The following is a 12,664-nucleotide window of genomic DNA, read 5'->3' on the forward strand; positions in this document are numbered from 1 at the left end:
AGAAAAAAGTGAGTGTGGCTCAGAGGAGGGTGGCTGTGCAAGCCCCACAGTCTGCGTGTGCTTTTTCTAACAGCTCAGAAGCAAACATGCTTCCACCTTTGCCTCCATTTCTTTTACTATTTTCTTATCACTCGACACACCTCTTACAACTCCACATAGGGAGAACTATTTCAAGGGTTAATTTTGTTTCTTCCACCAAGGTTAACATCTGAAGCTTGTCATAGCTACAGATGACTTTTTCCTCCTTATCTAAAGAAACCCTTAACACATCTATGTGTCACGGGGCTTAAATAAGAAGCCAACACAGACATCCAAACACAAACCCAAGAGACTGGGCGGCAGCGATGGGATCTGACTGCGTGAGAAGAGCAGGTTCTGTCCTCGCACAACGGGGAAGCCAGGGCTTTTCCGGGCCACAGCGAGGCCCGTGGGCCAGTTCTGCATCTGTCTTCCTGGCGGGAGCCCAGGCACACAGCAGCATCCCGGCGCTGCCTCCTGTCTTTCCTATTGTGAAACCTATTACTCCATCACGTTTTAATATTTAAATGACTAAATCCTAGAAAACCGCAGGTTTTATTTCCCAAGTCCAAGACGCAGTGAGCACAACAGCAACACAACCTTTAGTGCTTTCAGTTAACGCAAAATGACTCCTCCCTCCCCCAAGCACGCCGGCCTCCTGCTCTGCTGCTTTCAACCCACTCCCCCAGGGTGGGCGGCGCGTGCGCTGCTGCTGAGAAACACGATGGCGGCACTTACTTTTCCAGCTGCCTCAGCCGTTGCCGCAGCTCCTGGGTGGCGATGGGCAGCGAGATGTCCGAGGCGATGCTAGGGGTGGGCTCCTTGGCCGAGATGTGGCCTGGGGAGGCCAGGAGGCTGGAGGAGCTTCTGCCCAGGTCGTGCAGCCCCTGAGGGCCGGCCTCAGGGGGCTGGGCCTTTTCTTCCACACCAGGCTTATCACTGCCCCCCATGACTGGTGTGGAGGGAGCTGTGTTGCTGCCGCCAGGGCCTGGAGACCCAGACATATGAGATTTGACGGATGTTTTCCTCCCCTCTTTGGACACAGAGGGCCGTTTGACTTGAGCTGAGTGTTGGTGGTCGGGAGGCCTTTCTCGCTTTTCCAGATGGAGCACCTAGAGGTGGACACAAACACAAACATTAAACTTGGTGACCCTGGTAACATCCTAATACTGGAACAGCTTGGGATGTCTTTATCTGCAAACATTTCTTTAAAACTTAGCTTGAACTTTTTTTTTAAAGGAAAGTTTAAGTAACCAAAATATCACTTCTGTGATACAAACACCACTTTTTCCCCTAGAGATGGGGAGACTCGCTAAGCTGCACAGGCCGGAGTGCCATAGCTGTCCACAGGTGTGACCATCGCGCACTACACCCCAAGCTCCTGGCCTCAAGAGATCCTCCCGCCGCAGCCTGCTAAGTAGCTGGGGCATCACACCTTCAGGCTCTGGTGGCAGCAACAGGGTGGTGGCAGTGATAAGCCTGGACGGTGTGGAAGGGCAGGCCACCCCCCTGAAGCTGACCCTCTGGTGCCACACAACCTGGGCAGAAGCTCCTCCAGCTTCCCCAGGCCACATCTCAGGCAAGGAGCCCCCCAAGGCACTTCTGTGTATTCCTCTAGTCTCTTCCGTTTGCACGTATTTCTATGCAATTGTGGGAAAACGTTTTTACTTCAAGAGCCCAGAGTCGCGTTTCCTCGACAGAAGACCAAATTCCATATTCAATAAAGGTGGTTTCCACCCAGCGTCCCCAGAGGAAGGAAGAAAGTCCAGAACCCTTGCTATCCAGCAAGATCACCCTAAACAACCTGGCATGAGTGCAGGAACAGGGGTACCCGCAGGACCCGGGGTCTCCCAGTTGCTCCTGTGTGAGCACAGGAGCAGGGGGTACCCAAAAGGCCTGCGGTCTCCCAGTTATGTGGTCCCTGGGCTGGCTTGAGCAGAGTCTACACCTTGTAAATCACTCCCTTCTGGGGTGACTGTGATAGCTTAAAGATTTTTTCTGGTTTTAGGAAATAACGCCGCAGTGAACATCTTTATGTTCCTGGTCTCCCCACACTTTGTATCACAAAACAAGAGTCAGGTTTCTAGAAGAAAGGCCAAGGAGCCTTCAGATGAATGGCTCCAGGATGCCGCAGCTCCCTCTGGAGAGGTGTGCGACACCCCCAGTCTCTGCCAGGGGCAAGGAGGCTGTTCCCATTGCCCTCTCAACAGAAGTCATTTGTTTTAATTTTCTAAAAAAGCTGGCTCTTCATTTTAATTTGCATTTCTTTGATTCATGAGTTTTAGTGTTTCTCCATATGTTTGCCAGTTTTATTTTCAACATTTCCTTAGCTATTTACAAATGAATCACCGTTTATTTTGGACAAAAAGTATTTTTTTCCTGTAAGTTCTACTGTCTCATGGAGTTTTATTAAATTCTCTCTTCTGAACAACCTTTGAAAAGTTAGACTCAGGAGAAAACCTTGTTGATACCAACAGTAACACTTTCCGGGCCAAAGGATAACGGTAAGGTTGCTGGGTTCACAGGAAAGTACTGTGAGTAGCCGTGGGCCTGCTCAGGCAACCTGGAAATGTGGCCTGTTCTATGGCTAAGTCCCAGCCTTTGTCTTCTCCCCGGAGCCCTCTGATACCCAGCAACAGTGTCTCCTCCCTGCACCGGCGCCCTCCTGTGGCCCAGAGCTGCAGCCGACACAGAGCTTTCTTCACCGGCCTCATGCCTGGGGCCCACAGGTATCCCTGCCAGCACCGGCCTCCCCATCCCCTATGGTGTTCACTGCAGGACAACACGATACCCAGAGGGCAATCTTCATCTTGATGGTGCTGTTTGGACCCGAGTTACTGAGCTGGAAGCGCTGGTTCAGGGTCATGTCCTCACTGGTGAGCAGCTGGCTGAGGGGGACCTTCAGGTTCCCCAGGGAACACTGGTGCTGCTCGTCTCTGACCTGCAAAACACAGGGTAGAAACACTGGCGTAACTAGGATCATGTCTGCAGAACCTTTCTACGTTTTCTAAGCTCCTGACCTTTTGTTCTCAGAGATAGGAACTTAGAAAATGTAGAAAGGAGCCAGGTGGGGTGGCTCACACCTGTAATTTCAGCACTTAGGGAGGCTCAGATCACCTGAGGCCAGGGGTTCGAGATCAGCCTGGCCAACATGGCGAAACCCTGTCTGTACTAAAAATACAAAAAATTAGTCGGGTGTGGCGGCACGCACCTGTAGTCCCAGCTACTTGGGAGGCTGAGGCATGAGAATCACTTGAACCCGGGAGGAGGAGGCTGCAGTGAGCCGAGATTGCACCACTGCACTCCAGCCTGGGTGACAAAACTGTTTCAAAAACAAACAAACGTAGAAAGGTCCACAGACAATATTAGTCTGTAAGAAAGATATTTTTAAAAACCCAAACATATTTCAGTCATATTCTCTTAAGTAGTGTTTCCATAATGATTAACATGGTACAAAATCTCTCCCGAGAAAGACACAAAACACTGTTAACAAGCAAAAGATCTGCTATTTCCTCATTATAGATCACAATGAGCACAGAAAGAAATGATGTAATAATGACAAATGAGAAAAGCAATAATGACAATAATGACCAATCGGTTAGGAGAACCCTGGGTTAATAGGCAATAGTCTACCTGTCTTTTAACCCCTGGGAAAATGGTGGCAATACACATTCATAATGATATATAAAGTTTCTACTCGTGACATTTATGGAGACAATACATTTCAAAGTGCCTTTTAAACCTTCTCTATTCAAAATCCACATTAAAGAAAATTTATAGCATTTGCTTTAAATGCAAGGTAATTTTCCTATTTAAAAAAAAAAATAGAGGCGGATCTCACTATGTTGTCCAGGCTGGTCTCAAACTCTTGGCCTCAGTGATCCTCTCATCTCAGCCTCCCAAAGTGCTGAGATTACAGGTGTGAGCCACCATGCCCAGCCTCTTTTTCCTGAATAATAACCCTCCACATTATTTCTATAACAGGAATTATTCCTGTTAGATGGCTGTAATAGCAAATAATTTAATCAAATAGAGTAAGAACTCTGAAGGTTTCTCAGGCTATACAAAAGGTCAGAGAAATTAACCCATAGCTACTCAGGAAAACCTAAAAGCTTGATTGCTTGTTTCTTTTTAAACTAAACTATAATCACAAAAGCAATTTTAAATGAAATAACTATGACAATGTTTGTAGAACTTTAAAAGCTATTTTTAAAATCCAAAGTCCAGTAAGCATAGATTATTTTGAGAATATATAAGTGCACTTTATGAAGGAAAAACCAGCTAGACAAAACACAAATCCTTCTGTACAAAACAGAATGTAAAAAAGTATCAGGTTGCTGCAAAATTAATTGCAGTTTCAACGGCAAAAACTGCAATTACTTTTGCACCAACCTAATAAAACGACCAACACAGAATAATGAGACAGGGCCAGGCAAGCCCAGAATGACCAGGTCTCCTAGGCCCAGCTGTTCACACACACCTATCAAGAGAGGTTCAAGATACAAGAAACAAAAACAGAGGCTGAGGAAAAAATATAAATTCAGAGATTTAAACACCACGCTCTTCATACCTGATACAAGAAGTAGTCTGAGAATTAGTAAGGTCCCAGAGGACCTGAGCAACGCCACCAACCACCCTGACCTACTGACATTCATGAGACACTCGCCAACACCAGAAAGGCACACAGCCTACAGGTGCATGTGGAGTGTCCCCTAGCACAGGCAGTGCTCTGGGCCATAAAGCTGGTCTCAAACATAAAAGGGCTCATGTCATACAAAGTACATATTCTGATCACTATGGAATGAAATTGGAATCAGTAATAGAAAGATTAAAAAAAAACCCCTGAAACATATGGAAACTAAGTAACACACCAAAATAACCCATACATGGGTCAAAGGAAAAAATTGAAAGGGAAATTAAGGAAATAATAATAATCAAAAGGAGACATCAAAAGAAGAGAAAACAAAACCACAAGTCAAAATTTGTGAGATGTAGCTAAAGCAGAATTCAAAGTGAAATTTCTTGGAGTAAATGCCTACATGATAAAAACAGAAATGTCTCAGGCTTCTTCTTTAAGAAACTAGAAAAACAGAAGCAAACAAGACCCAAAGCGGGACTGAAATAATAATGATCGTAGTAGAAGTCAATGAAATAGTAAAAGAAAAGCAATAATGACAATTAAACAAAAAATTGGTTCTTTGAGAAAATAAAATCAATAAACATCTTGTAAGACTTATTAGGAAGAAAGAAAAGACAGGCCAGCACGATGGCTCATGTATGTAATCCCAGCACTTTGGGAGGCCGAGGTGGGTGGGTGGCTTGAGCCCAGGAGTTCGAGACCAGCCTGGGCAATGTGGTGAAACCCCGTCTTTACATACACAAATACACACACACACCCCCCACTCCAAAACACAAAAATTAGCTGGGTGTGGTGACATGCACCTGTAGTCTCAGACACTTGGGAGGCTGAGGCACACATACACACATACCCAAAACACAAAAATGAGCTGGGTGTGGTGGCATGCACCTCTAGTCCCAGCCACTTGGGAGGCTGAGGCGGGAGGACTGCTTGAGCCCAAGAGGTCAAGGCTGCAGTGAGCCATGACTGCACCACTGCACTCCAGCCTGGGTGACAAAGTGAGACCCTGCCTCAAGAAAAAACAAAAAGATTTATTAATAAAGCACCAATAATAAAGACAATGTGATACTGGCATAAAAACAGACATATAGAACAATGGAACAGAAGGAATTCAAGAAATAGACCCATACATATGGGCAACTGAGTTTCTGGAAAGTTCCTAAGCTAGTAAGTTAGGGTAAATAATAATCTTTTTAACAAAGACTAAACAACTGCACAACTGCTGAACAACTACACGGCCATATATAAGAAAAAGAGGCTGGGCACAGTGGCTTGCAACTGTAATCCCAGCACTTGGGGAAGCTGAAGCGGGAACATCTCTGCTTGAGCCCAGGAGTTTGTGACCAGTCTGGACAACACTGTGAGACTCCCATCTCTACAAAACACACAAAAAATTAGCCAGGCATGGTGGTGTCTGACTGTAGTCCCAGCTGCTCTGGAGGCCAGGGTGGGCGGATCGCCTGAGCCCAGGAGTTTGAGGCTGCAGTGATCTGTGATTATGCCACTGCACTCCAGTCTGGGTAACAGAGTGAAACTCTGTTCTCAAAAACAAATAAAGAGGCCGGGTGCGGTGGCTCACGCCTGTGATCCCAGCACGTTGGGAGGCCAAAGCAGGTGGATTTCCTGAGGTCAGGAGTTCAAGACCACCCTGGCCAACATGGTGAAACTCCGTCTCCGCTAAAAATACAAAAAATTAGCCAGGCGTGGTGGCACGCACCTGTGATCCCAGCTACTCAGGAGACCGAGGCAAGAGAATCACTTGAACCCAGGAGGCGGAGGTTGCAGTGACCGAGATCGCACCATCGTACTCCAGCCTGGGCAACAGAGTGAGACTTCGTCTCAAAAAGAATGAAAAATTAAAAAAGAAAACCCCCCCAAATGTCTTACAAATTCAGTATTCAGAAGACAAATAACCTAATAAAAAAGACAGGCAAAAAAACTGAATAGACACTTCACCACAGAAAATATACAGACTGTAACCAAGCGTAAGAAGGTGCTCAACGCGTCATTGAAATAATGACCCAGGACCACCGAATGCTCCATCTGCCACTAACAGCACAGCACCCGGATCGGAAACACTCAATCTACCCACTAACAGCGGCACCACACCCAGAACACTCCCATCTACCCACTAACAGCACTGGACCGAGAACGCTCCATCACCCACTAAGGCACAGCACTGGACCGAGCACTCCCATCCTGCCCACTAACGGCTGGCACACCCGGACCGAGCACTCCCATCTACCCACTAACAGCACTGGACCGGGAAACACTCCCATCTACCACTAACAGCACAGCACCGGACCCGGAAACACTCCCATCTACCCACTAACAGCACAGCACCGGACCCGGAAACACTCCCATCTACCCACTAACAGCACTGGACCCGGAAACACTCCCATCTACCCACTAACAGCACAGCACCAGACCCCGAAATACTCCCATCTACCCACTAACAGCACTGGACCCGGAAATACTCCCATCTACCCACTAACAACACAGCACTGGCGAGACGTGGGGCCAGCTCGACTCACATGTACTTCGGTGGGAATGTAACGTGGCACAATCTCTTCGGAAAACAATTTGGCAGTTTATTAAGAAGTTAAACATCAACCTGCCAATATGCTCTTGGGCATTTTACCCAATAGAATGAAGGCGTATGTACACACAGTCTTGTATGTGATATTCACAGATTTATCTGTAATAGGTCTAAACTGGAAAGAACCCCATCTTTTATCAATGTCTTATTCATGGGTAAATGGATGAGCAAATTGTGGTATATCCATAAATACTACTCAACATAAAAGAAAGACAAACTGTGGATATCTGCAACAACACAGGTAAACCTCAGAATAATTATCACCACAGAGACAACAAGAGTACATACTGTATAATTCTATTTATATAAAATTCTAGAAAATGTGAACAGTAGTCTACAGTGACCAAAGGCAGGTCTGTGTTTGCCTGGGGCTGGGGGAGGTCCAGGTTACAGGGAGAACAAGGGAGCTTAGGGGACGGATCTACCGATTGTCCTGATTGTGGCAATGGATCCCCAGGTGTATACACGGGTCACAACTCGGCAAATTGTACACTTTAAATAGTCAAATGATATTTCAACAAATTGGTTAAAAAATGCAAATAAAATACCTCAACTTCAAGATCCTGGCGCTTGGGATTGTGAATGAAGAAAGTGAAGTTTTCCTCCCATACTGGTTCATTGGTTTTGTATCGAATCTGGAAGAAATATCCAATTAGCTCTGCGACATTTTCTGTGGGAAAGGGCTACTCATTTTATGTGTTTAGAAGCTTAGAATGAAAAATAAAAAGAAAATAAATAAAACAAAAAACTAGAAGCTTAGGTTGACCTTCATTAAATTCCAAGACATGTATTTGCGGGTACACACTATTATATATTGACTGTGGACGTGCTGAAAAGATAACGAGACGGTCTAAAACATTTAGAGTGTGTCATGAGGCCCCAGCTTGTGTGTCCACAGATAAAGGCTTCGTGTGCGAGGCCTGGCCTCGGTTCTGTAATGACTTCTGAATCCATGTAATAGTGCCTCCGCACTGAGGGGGGTGCTGCACCTGGGCATGTCTCTAACACCGTTAACAGTTCAGTGAGTGACGGCCTCTAACTGTATTTCTTTTTTTTTTTTTTTGCGGGGATTGGGGAAAGAGTCTTGCTCTGTCGCCAGGGTGGAGTGCAGTGGCGCAATCTCAGCTCACTGCAACCTCTGCCTCACAGGTTCAAGTGATTTTCCTGCCTCAGCCTCCCAAGTAGCTGGGACTACAGGCACACATCACCATGCCTGGCTAATTTTTTTTTTTTTTGTATTTTAGTACAGACAGGGTTTCACCATGTTGGCCAAGATGGTCTCGATCTCCTGACCTCGTGATCCGCCCACCTCAGCCTCCCAAAGTGCTGGGATCACAGGCGTGAGCCACTGTGCCCGGCCTAAGTTTTGTATTTTTAGTAGAGATGAGGTTTCACCATATTGGCCAGGCTGGTCTCGAACTCCTGACCTCAAGGGATCTACTCGCCTCGGCCTCCCAAAGTGTTGGGATTACAGGCATGAGCCACCACACCTAGCCGCTAAAGTTATTTTTAAAAATGAATAGTATATTTCTTGCTATTTCAACTAGCTGGTTATCTATCAAATGACTGATTTAAGAAAAAAAGAGATGAAAAGCCCTGGTCTTGATGCCCACACTATCACACAACTGAATGTGTTTGCAACCTGGCATCCCCAGGTGAGATGGCAACACGGACAACACCCGCATGACAGGCACCAATGCTGAGTCTGGGGGCCAGTGCCTTACCTTGCTCTCCTGGGCCGTGTGCCCAACTGACATCTGGACAACAGGATTTGGGTTGCTGCTTATTTTCTTCCCTGACTACCCAAAACAAACAGAAAACAGACAAAATAAACACATTTTGAAATGGGTCTTAACTAAAAATGAAATTACTGGCTTATATAAGTAGTCATTTTTATTTATCTCTGATACTTAAGGGAATATCTGGGAACAATTTAATGGGAAAACATATGCTACACACACCCCAAACCATAACTACAAAACTTTCTTTTGCACACAAATTTTAAAGGTTAGGGCCTGGTATTTTTACAGCCAACTACTTTGGAAAACTGAATCTTCTAAAAATTCTTAATGTTAATTACAGTTTTCGAAAGTTCTTTTATTTACAAGGATAACGAAAACGAATAAAGTGCAATTAATGGAAACCAAAAACCACGAGGAAAGACAAATGTAAAAGAATGTAAAATTCAGAATATTTCTCTGGTGGGAATAAAAATAGTATAGTGTGTCAGATATATGGTTTTATGTTCTCAACTTAGTGTCTTCTGTTTGAGCATTTTTAAGCTTTCATATATCAAATCTTGCTTACCAGCTGCTAAATAATTTTGACTGGAAGAATAAACATCAGTTTAGCATCATATTAAAATTAAGAAGATACAAATATGAAGAAAAAATTCAGGAACAGGAAAAACGGTAAGAAGTGTACATGAGCACAGAGCTGATAGGAGAAAATAGTGAAACAGCACATACGTGTGACATGAGGTTTATTTATAACTTAGCCCCACAAGAAGATGCAGTTAAATGTCTGTGTTAGTGGAAATTAATTAGAAGGTGACAAAAATGTTTTTTAGTTAAATAATTTTAGAGTCAAACCTCAATACTACAGCAATGTCAGAAACAGGTGTCAAAATCCTATCATTATCGAAAGAAATATTACTAGCTCAAACCTACTGCGATAATCTATTTTCTGGTTCATCTTTCGGATGTGAATTCTGCAAAATGAAATAAGCACTGTTAAAAAAAGTTTTCAAGGCTACAGATTACTGTGGCAGAGAATACTAATTTTCCCCCTAAGTTAATTTTCTCCTTTTTCCTTTAATATTAGAATTCCCAAGTTTTAGCTGAGCACAGTCCTCTGTAAATAAAGATTTTGTTGGCGAACCTCCCTTGCAGTCAGGCACGGCCAAGTAACTAAGTTCTGGCCTCACAGGAGGCTGTGTCCCCTCGGGCCGGAGCCACAAGTAGCTCATGGCAGACCCCCAGGCCAGAACCCCCTGACTTCAGGGGAGATGAACTACTGCTACTTCTAAGTCAGTTCTATTGTCACAGATACAGAAGCCAAGGCTGCTCCTTAACTAATAATATAAACACTTCATCTCTGAAAAAGTGGTCACCTGTTCCTAGAGATTGACTGCATCTTGTCAATTTTAAAATGGATACTTTTTTTCCCCCAACTTTCTAACATCTCTGAAAGCAGAATGAATCTTAAATCGATAATATATACCTTTTTGGGGGAGGCTGGCAGTAGTGAGAGTTGTCGCTGCCCTAACCAATTTATTTTGCTTCTATTTTCTGTTTAGGTATACCTGTCAGTGATATGATAAAACTATTTATCCTAAGCCTAAAATTCTCTAAGTATAAAATAAACACTGTCAAAACTTAACGGCATTTAAAATCTTAGTGGTTCATAAAATAATGTCTCTTAAAATGGATGATGTTTTCAATTCTATGAAATAAGGTTAAATCATTAAGTTTTCTACTACAGTGCAATATTCAAAATACATCAGCACAAGTCAAAGGGACAAAGTATAATAAAAATATAAGGGTTAAGTCAGACTGTCTTGAACTTAAACCTCAAATCTATTTATCACTTGATTATTGAGACCTAAATACTGCATCTATCTGAACCTCAGTTTGCATGTTTACACAATGGGCATTTTTGGGATCTAAATTAGCTAATTTAATAACATACCAATTATGATATAATTATCCTAGCTACACTGGGTGCTTTCGTATGTATTATTTTATTTCATGTATTCAACAATTCCATGAAGAGGATACTACTCCTTCTATCCTACGAATAACACAACAGAGTGGATGAAGTGTCCTGTTGGAGGTCACACTGCTTGCTGAGTAGTTGGGGTGCAATTTAAATACAGTCTGATTTCAGGGCCTTCAGCCTTAACGTTATGTTCTCAGGTAGCAAAGAAGAGTCTTGATGTAATTCCTTCCAATGTTCTGGAGGGCGCAGTTGTTTCAACTAGTGTGCTAACTAGTACTCCACAGGAGGAACCTCTAGTAACCCACACCTTATCTCCCTGGCGCAGGACAAAGTGAGGGTTCGCAAACACCACACTATAAAGCAGACTCTGCCAGTCTCCTGCACTTTTGAAATCTAACTCATTTTTTCCAGATGAGACTGGATAAAAACAGTTCCTGTTTCTTTAGGATAGACAGAATTTTCTTGAAATAATTACATTTAAAATTCCCCACGTCCTCCCAAAATTAAAGCCTAAAATGTTCAAAGAAATTAGAGAAAAAAAAAATAAAACATTAAGTCATAAGAAAACTTTTTAACAATTTGCCAGAGAACACACGTGGATGTCATATTTTAGGGAGTGGAGCTTAGTTTTCAATAGACCTCATTTAATGAAATTGAAAGCTTCTCAAAAGATCTATCACCCAAACCCAGCAGCACCAAAAGCCATGACGTTGGTGACTCAGAGACGACCCTAACTCAACATATTGGAAGAGGTGATATTAAAATGCATATTCACAGTTCACAAGGCATACCTTTAAGTCATGATTTAAACATCAGTTAAGATTTTAAGTAGAACTTCTATATCACAATTTTCACAAATTCGAATCCAATTAAAATAGATATTTAAATCACCTTAGAGTTGCCTAAAGCCAACAGGAAAATAATCTAATTTATCATACAGTACTTTATAAAATTTACCTTCAAAGTTGACTTAAATTAGTTCTAACTACTAATTATTGGATAACAAAAGTAAGGTCTCTTCCACTAGACAATTAATTACTATATAAATATGGGAGGTAATTTGCCAATAAACTTATGAGACAAAGTATCATCTCTTTCAATATGTTTTCATTAACTCTATGACCTGAAGGGAAAACAGTTTACCTTTAAAGCTCTCTGAACTGCGGTCTTCTTCAAGACATCAGGGTTAAATTCTAATGGGTTACTCTTTCAAGTCAGAAGAAAACGAATACGCCAAGGGTTAATAAAACATGCAATGAAGTTTATGTAAGGTTAAAGACATGAGAATTTATGGGAATAAACAAAAAAAATCTTTAAACAAAACCACCAGAATTACACAAACAACCAAACACCATCTATAAAATTCCTTATGCCCAAGACTGTATCTTAGAATGAACCTTTAATCCAAAGACAGCTCCTTATCCCCTACGACTAATATTCTTTTACTACCCCCACCCTCTTGATCCTTTGTGATTTCAAAAATACAAGAGTGGGACTTTAGGAAAGGGTTCTATTTACTATTCTCTGCTGAATAAATCCCTAAAATACCAATCATAATGAAAGGTTTTATTTGAAGCACAATCAATGGGCCACAGCCACCCAAGTCACTCTCAGGCCAGGTCAGGTCCTGGAACAGCCGCTGAGATGCAGCTTCCCAGCCACTGCCCAGCAGAGGAGCTACTCCTCTC

General features: G+C 43.1%; 1 protein-coding gene across 3 annotated transcripts in view; it reads right to left on the reverse strand.

Annotated features, from left to right (window-relative positions):
• The window catches only part of ESYT2 (extended synaptotagmin 2), a 99,923-nt gene that overhangs the window by 10,275 nt on the left and 76,984 nt on the right, over positions 1-12,664 (reverse strand). For 2 of the 3 annotated variants that reach the window (XM_009204315.4, XM_009204316.4), the window contains exons 14-18: positions 12,120-12,182; positions 8,981-9,055; positions 7,805-7,891; positions 2,810-2,959; positions 757-1,130 (exon numbers count right to left, since the gene is read on the reverse strand). In XM_009204315.4, coding sequence (XP_009202579.4) covers positions 757-1,130; positions 2,810-2,959; positions 7,805-7,891; positions 8,981-9,055; positions 12,120-12,182 — 749 coding nt within the window. The remainder of the gene's footprint in view (positions 1-756; positions 1,131-2,809; positions 2,960-7,804; positions 7,892-8,980; positions 9,056-12,119; positions 12,183-12,664) is intronic. The other variant, XM_003896936.4, reaches the window with a different exon arrangement.

Source organism: Papio anubis, chromosome 4, assembly GCF_008728515.1.
Source record: "Papio anubis isolate 15944 chromosome 4, Panubis1.0, whole genome shotgun sequence".
In the NCBI taxonomy this organism is placed as follows: Eukaryota; Metazoa; Chordata; class Mammalia; order Primates; family Cercopithecidae; genus Papio; species Papio anubis.